Source organism: Habropoda laboriosa, unplaced genomic scaffold, assembly GCF_001263275.1.
Source record: "Habropoda laboriosa isolate 0110345459 unplaced genomic scaffold, ASM126327v1 scaffold9, whole genome shotgun sequence".
Classification (NCBI taxonomy): Eukaryota; Metazoa; Arthropoda; class Insecta; order Hymenoptera; family Apidae; genus Habropoda; species Habropoda laboriosa.
Genome location: NW_017100191.1, coordinates 2,581,712 through 2,599,546, shown reverse-complemented (window position 1 = coordinate 2,599,546; position 17,835 = coordinate 2,581,712). Strand labels below are relative to the sequence as shown.

The following is a 17,835-nucleotide window of genomic DNA, read 5'->3' as shown; positions in this document are numbered from 1 at the left end:
ATTGAACAGGAAGTAACAGTATCTATTTCCCTATTAACCTATTTCTTCCTTTATCCACCTATCCACCATTTGATTAATACTGATTTCTTCTTTATGATTTCACCAAGACTGTGTCTGTTGTAATTTACATGGTAATTGCAATCCTTGATACGAGGTTTAAAAAGGACTTGCATCATTTTGGCTTTGTGACAATGAACGTTTAGACAATAACCGGTGAAACAATGGTGCAAGCCTGATGATGATACCAACTAGTCAGCTTTTTCTTCAGTTGGTAAATTTAAATGAGCAACGACGCTGGTGAGAGAAGTCTGCTTAAAATTCTTCACGGAGATTATGTATAATTTTGCAACATTACAAACGTTTCCTAGTTTCTACTGTTTTTCGGTTGGCTCCTCCCCAAAAGAAATTCTACAATTCGTTCTTACGAATACTTTTCGCCATTTTTTTCCGGATTTTGTAACAAAATTTTTCACTTGCAGAAACACCGTCCGTACCTATCACCAACAGAATAAAATCTGCTAATACATTTAATTGCGTCACAGTGATATCTGCAAAAGGGGAACACGATTTAAATATCAGTGTGCCTGATTTATTTAAATTGCTGCTCTTATACTGCTGCACCTTTGTACCTGATAAGTTGCTCTTAAGGAGACACGCTATTACCATTATACCATGGAATACTACTAGCATCATCAGGTGTTTCTTCAATTTCAATCTGTGCACCAGGAGATCTCTAAATTAAGACCTCGTCATATTCAAGTGCAGACTACTTCAGATAATTGGTATTTCCAGGGGGCAGTAAAGAAATGTGTTAACAATAATGACGAACGAGTGGATACTTTCTGAAGATAAAATACATTTATTATCAGTTCTGTTTCTCTAAAATGGTTAATTTCATATAGATGTTGACATTTCTTTGAAACACAACTTGTAAAATGTTACATCATTATATCATTGTAGGACACTTGCTGAAATTTATGGAGGCAATGTAAACGTCTATTAATTTCTTTTAGAACAATGATGAACTTATTTGTTTTACTTCTGTAATGAGGCACCGATGTGCATATTAATTATGTAATAAGGAACGAGCCTGGAGGAAACTGTTTCGCACGCATTCGTTGCACCGGGGTCAGTGAGAAGACCAAATAGAAATGAGGCGGAAGACGTGTAATTAAATCGTTGCGAAAGGCAACACAAACAGGCGACACATACGCACAGTGAAACGCTCCTGGCAATTATACCTCACTTCGAGCATTTCTCTTTCCTCTTTTTTCATTGCTCAATACTCAATTTTTGAAGAATTGGTTTCTTTACTAAAATTATTGCAACCAGAGCCCTCAAACGTTTAAATAATCCTTCAACTACTGTCACTTGCGACGTGCTGAATTGTACAACCTTCTGGCCCCTAATTAAAGGGAATGTTGTCCATGAATGGCACACAACACATTTGTCTACACCAATTTGCAACACGCCAACAGTTCATTACATTCTCATCACGTTTATTCGCCACTGACACGCGTTTTACCAACTAAAAGGAAACGCTGGGACCATTGCAAATTGTATGGTGATTAAGTGTGGTTGTGTAAATGAGAGTAGGTGGACATAGTAGGAAGATATCTTCTCTCTGAGGATAGAGTAGTAGTAATATTCATAAAAAATTCCATGAGATTTTCACTTGTTAAGAGGATTCTAATTATCCTCTATTATTATGTAAATGATGTTGTTAGGTTATACTTTGATTACTATTGAAAGGGATCTGTAATGGAAGATTCATGTTAGAAGCTGTTCCACAAAGTGTTATCAGCAAAGCATCATCTAGTGTGATGATAATATTTAAAAGATAATATTATAATAATTCAATGAAACCTGCAGCAAAAGATTTGTGGTAGTAATAAAATGATTTATTTTATACTTTTGATTGCAGATGGTAATACTATGCATGGCAATGGTGCAAGTGATAAGTGATCTACCACCTGGGACAAGACGCAACACGTACCTCCCTCCTGAGCCAACCAAGGGTTACAACTACGATACTCCTCGAATACCATTTTCCAGGCCTACCACCTCAAGACCACCCTTCACAACGACACGTTCCTACAGTAACCACAAACCCACCACAAAGTTTCCATCCTCAATACCAACACCTGGTCAAGGTTATCCTCCTCCAGGCCCCAGACCTACACCAGAGTTCCCTGATTATGGGACACCGACCAGGCCTACTGGTAGCACTATAACCCCTGGCGGTGTGAGTGGGAACGAAGTGTCTAAAAAAATTTTAAAACAATTTGAAAAATTATGTCATAAGAATTAATAATTCTTCTAATTTTAATCGCAGCATGATCACCATCATCACGAACCAGGCATGCCGTTCGACTTCAACTACGCGGTGAAGGAGGATGCGTTTGGCAATGATTACTCCCACAACGCCATAAGCGACGGAGACATCGTCCGTGGGGAGTACAAAGTTCAGTTGCCTGATGGAAGGCTACAGATCGTCCGTTACACCGCCGATTGGAAGCACGGCTTTAGTGCGCAGGTCTCCTACGATGGGAATCCCCGTTTCGACGTTCCTCGACCGCCCGGAAACTTTGCAGGCTATTAGGTTATGTTGCGTCTAGCCTGGGCTTGCGAACGATGTTAACACATGTTTGTTTTGCGGTTCTTATTGTTAGTCTTCACCGTGCTGTCTCTACGCCTCCATTCGTTACTACTAACTAGCCGAGTTGTTCGGATGAATCAGACTTCCTCTCTATTTTTGTGTCGCTTTTGATCTTGTAGTTGGTGATGTTGTTGACAATGAGGTAGTTACTGATGGAAGTGCTTCTTGAACATGCAGAATAGTTTTGTTTATTCTTATTCTAATCTTAAAATTGGAAGACTGGGTTGAAAAATTTTTCCTTTATTTTTTTGAATATTAAATGTTTTTATTGTTCATCAGTAATTTTTTAATGAATCAAGTAGCACTTTCCTTTATGATCTATCACTTTGTTTGTACAATATGAATGAAAGAATATTCTGTCTGTGAGCATAAATCATAGCTGGCACATACTTTTGCATCTCTAGCCATCTGCAAAGTTTAGATCTAAAGAAAGATCTTAGGCCAGAGTATATTTTTTATTCTTCGGTTAAATGTGTTCAATGGGCATAGATAAATAAAACAAAAAAATTGATCAAGTCAAGGGTGTACTTCTCTTTGAAGCATGAAATAGCAGCTAAGAATTAAATTGTAGTAGTAACGGTTTGTTTTAAGGAGGCTGGTGGAACAATATTAACCCTTTGCAATCGCGTGTCGCCTACTAGATCTGTGTAAAAATTGTTTTAATTGTCAATTGTCGACGAGAGAAAATGTATGGCATCTGTTTGTAAAGTAGAAAGCATAGATCATTTTCTGAAACGTTTTCTGTATCATTGATTTTGATGAAAGGGAAGAAAACGTGAAGAAATTTAAAGTTTCAGTAAATACACCAAATGATTGTATTATCTTTGATAATAAAAATATACAAGCTTTTTAATACATGTATGCATATATCTCTTCTTTATTCCCCTCTGCCTAATTTAAATTTACATCTCATATTTTTTATACATATGTACTTTTTATTCAAAATGTTATCAAGCAAAAGATCATGAGATATAGTTTGTTGTGATACTTTGTTGCTATGGTTAAATTGATCGTCGCGCATGTGCGCTAATGGTACTTTATATCATACCTAGAAGTAATATAGTGGAAGATTCTTTAATTTACTGGCTGCAAATTTTTTAAACATTTAACTAACCTTAAAATTTAAATATTCATGACAAAAGAAAATTAATTCAAATTCTATTTCTTTGAAATTTCAAAAAAGAAATTAAATTACTCCTCAAAATGACATTGCTACTATCAAGAATAGATTATGCAGCAGTGGGTGTCACATCCAGAGGTACAACAAAGATTTTCCCTGCAACAGAGCACAGGCAAATGCAAAAGTTTGCTGTAGCTGATCATGATGGTGTACTACATGTCTATGGTAAATTTTCTTTTTTACTTCTTCACTGTTTCAACTTAACATGCAATTCATTTTTAATACAGGTGTAAAAAAAGGTGAGCTACAGGTGTCATTTAAATCTCTACCAGGACCAAGGATTAACAAATTGGTTCTTGGTGGTAGTGGGCATGATAAAATTTTTATTGCACAGGGAAATACTGTGAAAGGATACACTAGGAAAGGAAAATTATTTTTGGAGTTTGATACTAATCTCATAGACTCTATTTCTGCACTGTAAATAAATTCTATAAAGTATTTTTATTTGTAATCCTAAGTTAAAGAATTAATCTAAATTAATCTATCTAAATAAGGAATTAGTGAAAATTCTTTCATAGATATGTACTTGGTCCAGATTTGGCAGCTTGTGCCAGAGATCTCTATCACAGATATCATGATTGCAAAGATGCTGACTCCTATTTAGCGGGTGAAACTTTGTATGATGTTCTTCTTCTACCTGCTGACACTTCTCTCGTGTTTGCTATATTAGCTTGTGGAGATTGTGCTGTAAGAAATTAAATTTGTAAAATTAAGAACAATTTTTGAAAAGCTTCATTTCCTTAGATACGAGTTCTTCATGGTACCAAAACTCCAGTAATTCTCAGACTTCCCAGTGTGCCTACAATATTGTCACTGTACAGGTTACTAATCATTTCTAATTATTTTAATCATTTTATTTTCATTTTTAAAGTTTATTTTTTCTAATTTTTACAGAGAAGGTGATGTTGAGTCCAAGGAACGTGTCCTAGTTGGAACCATAGATGGTAAAGTGGGATTATTAATTTTGCAAGGTAACAAGACTCTGCGAATCACTTGGCTGTTGAATATGACAGGCTCAGAAATCACCTCTTTGGATACTTATGAATTACAAGATGGTCTAGACATACTTATTGGTCGTCAGGATGGTACAATTGAAGTATACACTTTTCCTGAAGAAGACACATTACCATCATTTCGTTATCGTTATGTAAGTACATCATCCTTGAATATATATATTATTTAGTATCAAAATATTTCTACAAAATCTATTTTATAGAATGCCAATGAAAGTATCAGTTCAGTAGCAGGAGGAATAATCGGTGCTGCAGGATATCCTGAGGTATTGGTCACAACATACTCAGGAAGAATATTTGGCTTAACTACCAGGCCACCAGGAATTTTAGAAGCTGACCAAAATGATGGCTTGATAAGGTTAAAAGGAGAGATACAACAATTACAAGGAAAAATTAATGAAGAGAAAGAAGCAGCTAATTTTTCAGTTGATCTTTTGGCTCCACTAATTTTATCAGTAAATCATAGGTATGAATTTGGAAAAAAGTGTTTTCTCTTATTCAGAACACATAATTGAAGAATCAATTGCAGAATGGTCTTAAACAGGGAAGATGCATCCTACTCTCTTTCTGTAGAACTTGATACACCAATTGATAACATTTTAATACAATCGGACACCCCAATTAAATTATTGGATGTAGAAAGTAACAGTGCAGTGCTTAGTCTATCAGCTTGTAATCCCAAAGAAGGCAATTTTGTTCTTGCTACTTATCGCTGTCAAGTAAATATAGATTAAAGTAGAAATATTTAATTTTTCAATTATCAAGATGTGAAGGGTAACAATTTTAATAGGTAAATACTAGTCATCTTGAAATGCGGTTAAGAACCATAGAGGGACAGCCTGGTACTTTGCAAATTTATGTTACTTCACAGGTACACTGTTAATTTTTTTTATTAATATGTTAAATAAGGATACAATTAGATTTTTATAATTTAGGTACAACCAAAGTGCTGTCGGAAAATATCAATACCCATATGTGCTCTTTCTCTTCACGTAAGGCAGTATGAAGATGAAAATACAGAATCTCATAATGGAGGACCTTTCAATGAATTAAAATTAGTTGGGAGCTTCACTGTTGCAGAGGTGAAATATTTAATCTTTCCAATTCTGTACTTATTTCTTCTTCTAATTCTAGTTACTTCAGATGCATGCCTGGCTTTTCTTTGCATTACCTGACGTCCCTGAAAGACCTCATTTAGAGGAAGGAGAAGCCAGTTTGACATATATTTCTTCTTTTATTGGTACACTCCTGAAGTGCAAGTATAAGTAAGTGATATATAATAATAAGGTTAAGTCAAAAGTAAAATTTCTTCAATTTTCAGGAAAGGAAGTGCAATTTTTCTTGGAGAGAATGTATCAAGCATTATAATTCTTAGAGACATATTAACCAGAGAAGCAACAAAAAGAAAGATCAAATTGGATGTCTTCTGTAGTATGTTTGATTATTCTTCATTTCAAATTTCTTTTTTTACCTAATAATTCTTTACAGATGTTGCAGAGAGTAGTATATCTAGGGTATTGGAGTTAGTTCTTCCTCAACTGAACGCTGCTCATGATTTGATCATAAAAGTGAAAATTCTGAATGCTCTTGAGGAGTGGGAACTGAAGGAAAATCCAAAGGAGAATTTATGCACAGAGTATCAACAGTTGATACAAAAAGAAGCAGAGATAAGGTCACAAATGACAAAGCATAATGAAATTTTAGAAAGATTACATGCGGTTATTACGGATCTCTATGTTGACTGGGAGAGAGCTAAACGTTCTCGTAGGTAATGTATCAATAAATATTAACAATTTAAATTAACAAAATTTTGTACTTATCTCTTCTTCGATATTTATATTTAAATTATCTTTTAACTTTCAAAGTATTCCTGTGATGAAAAAAGAAAATCTCTTTATTTTGAATTTAATTTAAAGTATCAATCGTTTATTCTTCTTCTTTTTTCAAACTATATAATATCACATAAATTATAATAAAAAATCTATAGGAATAAAATTTACAAGGCAATAACGAAGAAATTAATTGACACAAAATTTTGTTAAAGTCCTTCATAATTGAAAGGCTTGTATTCATGCGTAGTAAAAACCAAATTATATTTTTTTTCAAAGAGATAAAAAATTTTAAATAAATTGCAGCACTTTGTATGTACATAATCCTATGCGTTGTAGAATCAGTGGCAATGATGCTGCAAAGAAGCTCAGCGCAGCGCTCGAATCCAGAGAATTGTCTCAACTCTTACATGTGTTTATTGATACAAGTAACACGGTGCCTGCACCATCTTCAGTACCATCATTGATCATCTAAATGCTGAGCTACTAACACTTTCACTTTTCTTCTTGTGGAGAATGCAATAAAGGTGGACCACAGTGTTTCTATAAATGTCTTCACGTAAAAAATATATTTTTTAACGACGATTCGTGAATATAAATGACTAACTTAACCTAAACTTAAAAATTTACATGTACAGTAGTATCTTGATTACTGTTAATTATAGTACAATATATACGCGCGCGTGTGTGTGTGTGTGTATGTGTAATATGCATACGTGTATGCACTCGTTCATACGCGCGCGCGCGCACACACACCTTTGTCTAATTAAAGTGATATACTTTTAGGATTGTGTTCTTGTGAGTTCTGTACTTTCACGAGTTTCCTGCGAAAAAGCAGTCTTAAGAATTATTTAAATTTTAACGCTACATCCGTTGTGATAACATTCCCTTAAAAAGTACATTGCAGAGAAATCGGAAAGTACGTTTATGCACATTACATAGGCAGTGCGTTTGATGTATAGCACTTCGATTCAGTCATTTACACCGGGGTGCAGGGGGGTCTACGACTTTACAAAGCGCCATCTTTGTACTACAGACCTTTCTAACCTCAAATTACGAAAACCAACGGATATTACATGAAGAAATATTGCCTGTAAACAATTACAACAATAAACAATAAGTAAATACCTGTATGATTTTTTATTTCATAAAATAAATTAAAATAAAACTTACATGTTATCAGTTGTACGCACAACCGCCTCTAAGGGGTCCCTGTCTGCGTTTGAGTCTGGCGCTGTCGTCACTGTGTACTCTAAGGTTTGTCCCCCTGCATGTGGCAAAATGCTTTCAGGGTTATCATCAGGTGGAACAATTTCTACGACTCCAGTAGCTTCCACTTCCAACTTCAAGTCTCTGACGAGATCTTGAATAGTTTTCGCTTGTGAACCCTTATCGTTCTCCTCTTCTATGCTCTTTCCTGACATAACTCTGTTCATTGGTCTGTCAGTTTTGCCCCTAGAGTGCGTGTGTAAGTGCCTTTTCATGTCACTTCGCACTCTAAATGGCTTACCACATACTGTACATGGATGAGGCTTCTCTCCAGTATGTATACGGCGATGATTCTGTAAGTAACTACTAGCTCTGAAGGTTTTGTTACAGTATTCACAACGATAATTCTTCTCCCCGGTATGAATCCTTCTGTGAACGATCAGAGAATATTTCCGAGCAAAGTCTTTGCCACAGTATTCACATTGATACTGTCTCTGTTCCGAGTGAATACTTGTGGAGTGATACTTTAGGTCTCCCCACTGACGAAAATGTCTGCCACATTCCTCGCACTTGTATGGCTTATCACCGCTATGAAGGCGCTTATGGACCTACATTTTGAACAACTCGATTAGTAAACGATATTCGTTTTTTAAATTGTATTTCATTGTATTGCACAGGTAACTAGGCCACCTTTAATGCACTAGCAGCGAAGAAACTCTTTCCACAAACTTCACACTGATGTGGTCGTTCTCCACTGTGAGATCTCATATGGTATACTAAACTATTTTTGTGGTGAAATGACCGGTCGCACTGAGGACACGTTACTTCATCATCTATGGAAAAGAAGAGTACTTTTAAGAGTGTATAGGTTAGGTAAAGAAGAAACTTTCGTACGCAGATACACATACTCGACTTTCTTGTTTTCAGTATCTTCTTTTTCTTCGTTGTCTGTAGAATATTAGTCTTTTCTTTGTCATGGATGCCTTGTTCGTTGACAGTCGGTGGTTTCACGTGGTCCCTATGTACATGCTCTGTAACATCCGTGATTGTCCACAGTGGTGATTCATTGTTCACAGTGGACAGTGGAGACTCTGTTTCATCATCTATGTGAGCACCTGTTTCCTCAACTGGAAATATTAAAAAATGTTAAAGTAGATTAATAAAAATACTGTCTCCTTTGTTACTCACCAACACCTCTGATGCCTTCCATGAGATCTTCAGGTTCACTGAACTCTTCAATTACTGTATTTTCAAGATTCTGTACAGACTCTGGTACAGATATTGTAATATTGGTATTTGTTGCTTGTGCTATTCTTGTTTCCTGTTTTACAGGCTCATAATGCACCTGAAATCCAAACAAATGTTACACAAAATTAAACTATTTTTATAGATATTTGATTGACAATTTACAAGGGCACAAATTACCTTTAAATGTTCAAAGAATTTCAATTGACTACTAAATCTAGAACTGCACAGTTCACACTTGAACATATGTGCTTGAATATCACTGGAGGATTCTGTGTTTATGGCATCGGTATTCATCCTACTACCATCTTTTCTTGCTGAGCTTCTTTTGGTCTGCTGCTTGAGCTTTCTGGGAATCCTTTTCTTGTGAGGTAAAGACCTTTTTGGTCCAGAGCTTGGAGCAGCATCCTCGCTGCTTTCAGCTGACACATCCACATCATATTCACTTTTCACATTTATAAACTCTTGTTTTACATTATGCGTGATTCGTTTGAAGGGTTGTAGTGTAGGGTACACTGGTGGGGCATTTGGTTCTGGGACAGTTTGAATAGAATATGTGTTAACAGGTGTTAAAGTCTCTAAATGAGAAACATCTGGCAAGGTTGGATCTTCGTGTTGAGATTGACTATGAAGTTGCTGTTGTTTCTGTTGTTGCTGTAGCTGAACAGCAACCAAAGCTGCAGCTAGTCTGCGATCTTCCTGTTTTAAGAATTAAAAATCAATTTTTAATATGTGAACACAATAGTACCAAAAATTACCTCTGTTAATTCATGTTGTAATAAATCATCTGCTTCATAATATTGTGTTGCTGTGCCATAATCTGTACCAACACCAGCATTGATCATATCAACAACCATTCCTTCAGAGATTAACTCTCCATTCAGTGTTAAAAGAGGGACACTTTTGCTGAGTGCTTCTCCATCAGCCCTTTGAATGGTAATGTACTGAGCACCTTCCATTCCTTCCAGCAACACTGCCTGAGCTTCCTCTGTTGTAACTTCCATGGTTATTTATTTTAGCTGTTGATAGAAAAAAATTTCTTCTACAGTGATTTCTTTGCCATGTGTGTAAGCTAGCTTTCTGCACCTATAAACAAAAGGTAGTGATAAACACTTTATCCAAATAGTCTCAAGTTCAATGATACTGAAATTTCTGTGATTTCAAGACTTTCAATGACTTATCTTGATTTATCTTATCTGTTAAAAAATTGATATTAAAAATTTTTCTTTGCAGTAAAACATTTTCTTTTATGATTTTTATTTTTATTTATTAATAATAATACATTTGTAGTGGTGTCAAAAGTGTACAGTTAATAATTGTAAAGTTTTTTGGTGCATAAACTATAGTTCACAATAAAATTCATTTATTTTATCGTTCATTAAAAAGATATGCAACAACATAAAAGAGACATTAATTTTAAATTAATTTTAGCATATCTATCGATCACCGTGAGGACGTGGATCAGCGATTCAAATTTCGCGCGCGCGTGCATTACAGAAATGACAGCGGAATCAAGGTCACTGCACCCGGAGCTCTCAGAAAATTTCTCTCGAGCTTTGATTTATGTTCCAGCGAAAAATCCGGTCCCCTCTCACCTCTTAGTACCAACCTTCGCAAACCCGAGTAAATTTTTCCTCTTCTTCTTGGAAAACTCGAGCGACATAAACAAAGCAAAATATTGAAACACTGTAGGACAAAATGTGACAACAGTGCTTGGGTCTTGACGCCATTAGAACGGATGTACCCTTCCTCGACCTCCTACACGAATCTTTCACCGACACCAACGTTCATTCTCAAAAAGCACTAGGAATTGTTTCTTTGTAATCCATCTTCCACGATAATTCTCTTTTTTATATTTATCTGTAATTATGCTCCCATTCTTTTTGCTTTTGTAATTATACCGAACGAATCATTTGTATCAACTTTCCGTTTAGAATTTCAACTCCAATGACATTTGACAGATTCATTTTTTCCAAGCAACAGTAATCACCTGTCAGAAGCTCTCCACTTCCGGAGACAGAGTTTAACTTTGTTCAACATTATCCAAACCTCGTAGAATGCCAGAAAAATATTAAAAAATTTCAAGAATAGCGGAAAAAGTACATTCCGCTTTGAATGCGATTTTAGTCTCATGATTCAATTAATGAACCGTCGATAGTCGAGCAATCATTAACAATCTTGAATCATGCGGATACTGTTGTGGACTAACGAAGGAACCTTTGTACTTATGGAGACGACCTCAGCCGATCCGCGGAGCATATGTTTTTTAATAATCTCCCAACCGATCGAGGGCTGCTCATAGTACCCCTGACAGGCTCGAATCAATGTAAATGAAGCGAAATTGATATTCACGCGGTTACTGGATTGCGTAGCTCGGCGGTGAGGGGGATAAGAAGCGGTTTCCCTCCTTCGTGCTGTCATCGTCAGCTGACTCGTTGCTTCGTCGTTGATTCATCGTGTCTGACAAGGTTGTTATGACTTTTTTAAAGCCATTTACCATGTTTACGAGAGTATAGCGCTTGGAAGTATAATTATAATTACGTCCACCGTTAAATCGCTCGATTCCATCGTTAACGTTCGATGTTGGAGTGTTCAAGTACGTTAATTTGTACGTAGTGTCAAGCGAGGAACGTTAGTTAGGTTTGTTATAACCTAATCACGCTGAGCAATGAATCGACAAATTGTGGTGTCACGGTGTAAAGTTTGTTGTTTTTGTGCTTTTTGCAGAGTGAAACTGACTGAAAAAATTATGTGATATTTCCTTGAATTTCTGAAAAGTGATGGCTTCTACTTGTCGCCGCTGGAGGCTATGGATTTTACCAGTTCTAACTTGTCTTTATGCACTTCTCATCATTATCCTAGTACCAATCCTCTTGGCGAACTCCATTAAGAATGGTTTCAAAAAGCAGGATCAAGGTGCTCTCGTTGGAGGTGCTTTCGTGCTGCTTGCATTGCCTATTGCTTTCTATGAGATTGTTCAACACATGATATATTACACACAACCTAGGCTGCAGAAGTATATTATCAGGTATGTTAAATTTACATGTTGATTAAAAATTATCAACATTTGGTTGTTTTTATATATTACTGAGTTACTTTGAATTTGTAAATATCTATGGAAAAATTGACTCACTATTTGTAACTTTGTTTAGATTTAAATCATAATAGATAAGATAGTTAATGATTGTACATGATGTATATCATATTACAAACATCTGTGAATATTCTATGTTGATAATGTTGCCTATTTTTTCATAATTAGCTTTCATCTTATGTAATAAAATATTAATTATTAATTCAAAGTTAATTAATCTATTGATATGCAATCAGAAAACATATTACTACCTGATTATATAATACATATCAGTACATACATAAAAAATGGTTCTGTTTTCTAAAAATGAGACTACTAAACATGAAAATTGTATCTTATTTGATTTACAAAGTAAAAAAACATTTCCTTTGCACATTACAATTTATTTTTATTACATTTTTTATTTAATTCAATTGTTTGCATTGTAGTTTTATGAGTGTCAACATTATTTAAACAAATTTGACATTTTTAGAAACATAAGAACAATGAACTGTATTGATTGACCTTTGACATACTAAAGGTTATGAACGATTGATATAGCTAAAGAGTTCAAGTGAATAAACCCACTTTCTATAGAACTTATAAATTTTACATTCTTAGTAATATATAATTTCTGTCCTAAAGCAAGTTGTGGCTTTATGTACTTGATTACAATATTAAAATAGTTTAACCCTTTCAATGGGAAATGTGATTATGATTGTCACAAATCAAAGTTCACTGTCTTGCAAAAATTAAAGTAAAACTTATTGTTAGATATAAGGATGTACCCCAATCACATTATATTCTCGTTAAAATATTTCTAAACGAAATTAATTGTACATTAGAAAGAAAATTTCACAGTATTAAAAAAAATAATAAAACAAAATATATTTTCAAATGTATGTCTTGCATATGGCATCACCAAGTGCTTCAAATTATCTCCAATCAATATTTTGAATCGATTTTTACATCTTCGTATAGATAGGATAGTCGATTCGATCGACTTAATCGTTCTGTACCGGGTGATCAAAACACACACACTTCTAGTTTATATCATATAAATGAAGTTCTATAAAATTTTATTTTGTTTTTCAGGATATTATGGATGGTACCAATTTATGCAGTAAATGCTGTAAGTATACACCTATATTCTCTTTTGCTTGAATTATACAGTATGTCCGTTTTAAATGTCTACACATGATTATTTCTTAAAGTAATAGAAATGCGAAAAAATGTTTCAGATAAAAGTTGTATGGTATCGAAGGAGACATATCATGATGATAATTGTTTGACCTTGAGATAACGTCGGAGAGACCTGTGAAGATCACATTTGAATTTTTAAATGGAACCCTATATTTGTTATTGCATATTCTTGTAGCTAATATTAAGACGTATTTGAAACACTACTTACACATGTATTTTTTATAAGTCGTTGTTGAGTTATTCACTTTCAAAGTTTACACGTGCTACCGGCATTAGCGTTACCGAATATACACCGCGAGGAGGTTGCTCGGTCGGACTTTGTACATCATGGTGACTCTAAAAAGAACCGATTTTGTGTGTGTATGTGTGTGTTGTGTGTGCGTGCTTCAAAATAGTGTAATCTAAAGTGGCTATTCTTCAACATGTCTTCCATTATTAAGAATACATTTCTGTAACCTGTGTTAGAATTGCTTTTCCATCTTCTTTAACATTTCAGCTGTTATTTTTGTACATGCACTACTTATTCATCGGCGCAACTCTGTTACACTTTCAACTGGAGTACGATAAACTATTTGCTTTAGGTAACCCCACAGAAAGAAATCGCACGACGAACAATCTAGCGATCTCAGTGGCCATGATTCTGGACCGCCACGTTCAATCCACTTATTTTTAACTTTATTTAACCAATTTTTTACTACCGACATGTAATGTGGGGGTATACACCACTTTGTTGGAACCACATATTTCTTCTTTCTTCTAATTCTATATTGTCCAAAGTGTCAGTTACGTACGTTTACAAAAAATATAAATATTTTTGTCCATTGAGCATTCCGTCTAAAAAATACGGACCTACTAATTTTCGATTAGATATCTCGCGCCATACCGTCACTGAGTTTCACTACTGCTGGCAGCACGTAAACTTTGAAAGTTAATAACTCAACAATAACTTACGAAAAATACGTCTCAGCATTAGCTACAGAAATATGCATTCAAAAATATAGGGTTCCGTTTAAAAATTTAAATGTGATCTTCACAGAACTTTACAATGTTATCTTAAGGTCAAACAATTATCATCATCATATGTCCCCCTCGATAGCATACAACTTTCATCCGAAACATTTTTTCGCATTTCTGATACAGGAATAATCACGTGTATACATTTAAAACAGACATACTGTATTTTAATGCACTGTTGTATATATTGTTAAAATTTTTGTAGTGGCTTGGTTTAGTTTATCCAGAAGGCAGCATATATGTGGATAGTTTGAGAGAGTGCTATGAGGCATACGTAATATACAATTTTATGATGTATTTATTGGCCTACTTGGATGCTGATCGTCAGTTAGAACACAGGCTTGAAATGTCCTCTCAGGTACATCACATGTTCCCACTGTGTTATTTACCTGACTGGGAAATGGGAAGAGAATTTGTACATATGTGCAAACATGGAATATTGCAATATACTGCTGTTAGGCCTATAACAACTTTGATATCTTTGTAGGTACATCATAAGAATAAATGAATAATTAACAATTTTTTTAGCAGTCTCTCAAGTCTAGTAATGAATTATTAAAGATTGCATAAATTATACATATGAAAATTCTGCAAAAAAAAAAGCAATTACACAATTACTTGCAACAAATTATACATTCTAGTATCTGTGAGCTTAATGGAGTGTATGGAGAAGGTGAATTTAGAACGGACGTAGCATTTCCGTATATGATTGCTCTAAATAATTTATCACAATTCGTTGCCATGTATTGTTTGGTGCTTTTTTACCGTGCCAACGCAGAGGCTTTAAAACCGATGAAACCGATCGGGAAATTCTTGTGCATTAAAGCAGTCGTGTTCTTCTCTTTCTTGTAAGTTTACATTATAAATTTACATTTTAAAATTGCGCTTTAACATCAAAATGTATAACCACAATTATTTTTTCTATTTTGCAGTCAAGGTGTAATGATCGCATTGCTAGTGTACTTCGACGTAATATCGAGTATTTTTAACACGAATGACATGGACGACATCAGGAATATATCATCGAAATTGCAGGATTTCCTAATTTGCATTGAGATGTTCATGGCCGCGGTAGCTCACCACTACAGTTTTTCATACAAACCTTTTGTAAATCTAGCACAGGGCCAAGCATGGTGGGACGCATTCAGGTAACCTAACTTAAACATTCACCTACCAGAGATATTCTGTAACTCAAATTAAAAATTATACATACTTTAAAGATGATCTCTAGATACAGGGCTATACCTAACCTCAAAAGAAAACAAAAAATAATAAAGGAATATTTTATATATCTAGGGCGATGTGGGATGTTTCTGACGTTCATAATGACATCAAAGAACACCTAGGAGTAGTAGGATCTTCCTTAAGTCGCAGGATACGTGGTCGAAGTGCTTATCAGCAGGCCTGGGGAAGCGCGACGGAACGTACGTCTCTTCTTCCAGAAGCATCTGTGACCACGGCTAGAAGCGCGCCAGCATGTTCCTTTTCCGGTTACAATACCGCGGAAATCGAGCAGAACGATGGTTCCGTCGACTTGATTCCAGACGTGCAGGATACCAATAACGCGGTGAAGACGTAATTAACCGACGTTCTCTCAAATAAATTTTTGAGAAGAACGTTAACATAATCAAAGGATACATTTTTTGTTTGGGACACACACATACGCAAATCGGCATTGCTCTGCATCGCTAGTATTACCTTTATAAGCAGAGAGAAAGAAAGAGAGAGGGAGAGAAAGATAATCTAATTTTGCAAAACCAACGTTCTCCCCAGTATATTGTACAAAAATTCTCACTATCCTGCTCTGTTAAATTAATGGGGCACACTTTTTTGACCCTAGATATATGATCATACAACTGCTCATCACTCTTTCACAAGGAGCAGAGAGTTTTGAATTCTAATGACGACTCAGGAAAATGAGACATTTTAGATTTTTAGAGGAATTACCTTCACTTTGAGAAAGCAAGGTTTTCAAAGCACTCTCTTCTGGCTAATAATTAATACTAGAACGACCAGTCGGGTCAAAGTAACACATTAGCGATTTTCCAAAAGTGAATTTTTGTGTAACTAAAACGTGATTGAAAAATTAGATTCATATCGATACAAGTAAAAGTATACATGCAGAAAATATAGTCGGAAAGTTACAAAGTGATAATACTTACCATTATCGAACATTAACTTTTTTTTGTTGGCTGGTCGTTGTAGTGTTAATGGACTTATAAGAGAATAAGTTTGTGCCACTCAATATCCACTTCTTGTTTCTTTGCCTCCTGTTCGAGGCTCTCCAGGACTCAAGGGAAATCACAAATGGATATTCCATCACCTGGATGTTAGTACTCTTCGCTTTGATGCTTTTGCAGTCTCAATATCAGTTACTTTTTGATTGTATAATAACTCTCTGGCTGCAATTCCAAAATTTTTATCAACTTGACTTTCTAATTAATGGAGATTGCTCATTACATTATTAGGAGAGAACGTAACACCATATATTAAGGAATTTGATATACGGCCATGTTGAACGCGAGACAAAAGTGTCATCTTACCTTGTCCATTTAACGAAAACGCTTTTTTCCTCCTTGATTTGCGGCCAATTACTACGCGCCTCGTGTTACCAATGATGTATTACCAAATAATAATTTTGTGTGTGTGTGTGAATGCGTGCGCGCGCGTGTGTGTAAAATGTTTATACTTAGAACAATATATCGGTACAGTCCTATTTATAAACGTGTTGCGCTATTTATTGCTGGTTAATGACCCCAATAAGTGTATCACACACGGAGTTAGGCATTATTCAGAGGAATTTTCAATCATTCTAAAGATTAAATTTCCCGTTGTTCGTTGTATTTATCAGCCGTACAATTCATTGTCCGCTTATTGATTAGAATTCTGCCCAACTCTGAACGAATGCACCGTGAATTGAACGAGAAGAGAAGAAAAAAAAAGAAACATTCCTGCCAAAATATGTACATGATGGTTTAATTTTGTATGGATTGCGTTGGTTTAGAAAATATATACGAAAAGTAGATATGTTTTTATAAAGAGGCAAAACAAGAATACTCAAGTATACATATATGATATATATGTAACGCATCGACGACCAGCGAAAATTGTAACATGGTGACAGAATTCATGGAAGTGAAAAATTATCAACACATTGTCATATCAATATATTTCTCGTGCATATAAATGGTGTTAATTATCGTAGGTAATACGATGGGCGAAAAATATGATTTCGTTCGTATCTTTGTATACGATCGATCATCGTTACAGAAGAAAATTTTCCTAATCTAACCAATAAAAAACAAAATTTTATAAATGCTTATAAGATATACTGTCAATTTTTGTGAAGATATGTACCTAAAGAAAAAAGAGACAAAACAACTGGCGTACGAACTCAAATATTTTATTAG

General features: G+C 35.0%; 4 protein-coding genes across 6 annotated transcripts in view; 3 read left to right on the top strand and 1 right to left on the bottom strand.

The window, feature by feature from the left end:
- The window catches only part of LOC108580377 (pro-resilin-like), a 6,173-nt gene extending 3,571 nt beyond the window's left edge, over positions 1-2,602 (top strand). The window contains exons 3-4 of the mRNA XM_017944113.1: positions 1,925-2,245; positions 2,336-2,602. Of these exons, the coding sequence (XP_017799602.1) occupies positions 1,925-2,245; positions 2,336-2,602 (588 nt within the window). The remainder of the gene's footprint in view (positions 1-1,924; positions 2,246-2,335) is intronic.
- Positions 2,603-3,862: 1,260 nt separating this feature from the next.
- On the top strand, positions 3,863-7,156 carry LOC108580267 (Bardet-Biedl syndrome 7 protein homolog). Its single transcript, XM_017943976.1, has 13 exons — positions 3,863-4,004; positions 4,067-4,256; positions 4,358-4,526; positions 4,584-4,660; positions 4,734-4,986; positions 5,056-5,318; positions 5,382-5,571; positions 5,643-5,723; positions 5,788-5,934; positions 5,996-6,117; positions 6,174-6,283; positions 6,341-6,620; positions 7,021-7,156. The coding sequence occupies exons 1-13, from the start codon at positions 3,863-3,865 to the stop codon at positions 7,154-7,156; spliced, it is 2,160 nt and encodes a 719-aa protein (XP_017799465.1).
- Positions 7,157-7,352: 196 nt separating this feature from the next.
- Positions 7,353-10,139, bottom strand: LOC108580337 (zinc finger protein 79-like). Its single transcript, XM_017944069.1, has 7 exons — positions 9,876-10,139; positions 9,316-9,834; positions 9,079-9,235; positions 8,799-9,017; positions 8,581-8,723; positions 7,855-8,498; positions 7,353-7,772 (listed from the first exon to the last, which is right to left on the bottom strand). Exons 1-7 carry the CDS (start codon positions 10,137-10,139, stop codon positions 7,754-7,756), a joined length of 1,965 nt encoding a protein of 654 aa, XP_017799558.1. The 3' UTR covers positions 7,353-7,753.
- A 1,455-nt stretch (positions 10,140-11,594) lies between these two features.
- LOC108580311 (transmembrane protein 184C) lies at positions 11,595-16,543 on the top strand. 3 transcript variants are annotated; one of them, XM_017944035.1, is made up of 7 exons: positions 11,595-11,743; positions 11,863-12,163; positions 13,304-13,340; positions 14,631-14,908; positions 15,067-15,273; positions 15,358-15,573; positions 15,722-16,543. In XM_017944035.1, exons 2-7 carry the CDS (start codon positions 11,916-11,918, stop codon positions 16,002-16,004), a joined length of 1,269 nt encoding a protein of 422 aa, XP_017799524.1. In that variant the 5' UTR covers positions 11,595-11,743; positions 11,863-11,915; the 3' UTR covers positions 16,005-16,543. The 3 variants fall into 3 exon arrangements, with proteins under 3 accessions (XP_017799524.1, XP_017799522.1, XP_017799525.1); XM_017944033.1 differs by having other exon boundaries at positions 11,713-11,731; XM_017944036.1 differs by lacking the exon at positions 11,595-11,743 and adding an exon at positions 11,760-11,775.
- The last annotated feature ends 1,292 nt before the right edge of the window (positions 16,544-17,835 follow it).

What these genes read in the sequence shown, in the direction of transcription:
- LOC108580267 (XM_017943976.1), top strand. Translation starts at nt 3,863, where the DNA reads ATGACATTGCTACTATCAAGAATAGATTATGCAGCAGTGGGTGTCACA. An exon ending in ACAATATTGTCACTGTACAG is followed by an intron (nt 4,661 to 4,733) that starts GTTACTAATCAT and finishes TAATTTTTACAG; the next exon opens with AGAAGGTGATGTTGAGTCCA. An exon ending in GGAGCTTCACTGTTGCAGAG is followed by an intron (nt 5,935 to 5,995) that starts GTGAAATATTTA and finishes TAGTTACTTCAG; the next exon opens with ATGCATGCCTGGCTTTTCTT.
- LOC108580337 (XM_017944069.1), bottom strand. Translation starts at nt 10,139, where the DNA reads ATGGAAGTTACAACAGAGGAAGCTCAGGCAGTGTTGCTGGAAGGAATG. An exon ending in AGGTAATTTTTGGTACTATT is followed by an intron (nt 9,835 to 9,875) that starts GTGTTCACATAT and finishes TTCTTAAAACAG; the next exon opens with GAAGATCGCAGACTAGCTGC. An exon ending in ACTGAAAACAAGAAAGTCGA is followed by an intron (nt 8,724 to 8,798) that starts GTATGTGTATCT and finishes TCTTTTCCATAG; the next exon opens with ATGATGAAGTAACGTGTCCT.
- LOC108580311 (XM_017944035.1), top strand. Translation starts at nt 11,916, where the DNA reads ATGGCTTCTACTTGTCGCCGCTGGAGGCTATGGATTTTACCAGTTCTA. An exon ending in CAATTTATGCAGTAAATGCT is followed by an intron (nt 13,341 to 14,630) that starts GTAAGTATACAC and finishes AAATTTTTGTAG; the next exon opens with TGGCTTGGTTTAGTTTATCC. An exon ending in GTCGTGTTCTTCTCTTTCTT is followed by an intron (nt 15,274 to 15,357) that starts GTAAGTTTACAT and finishes TCTATTTTGCAG; the next exon opens with TCAAGGTGTAATGATCGCAT.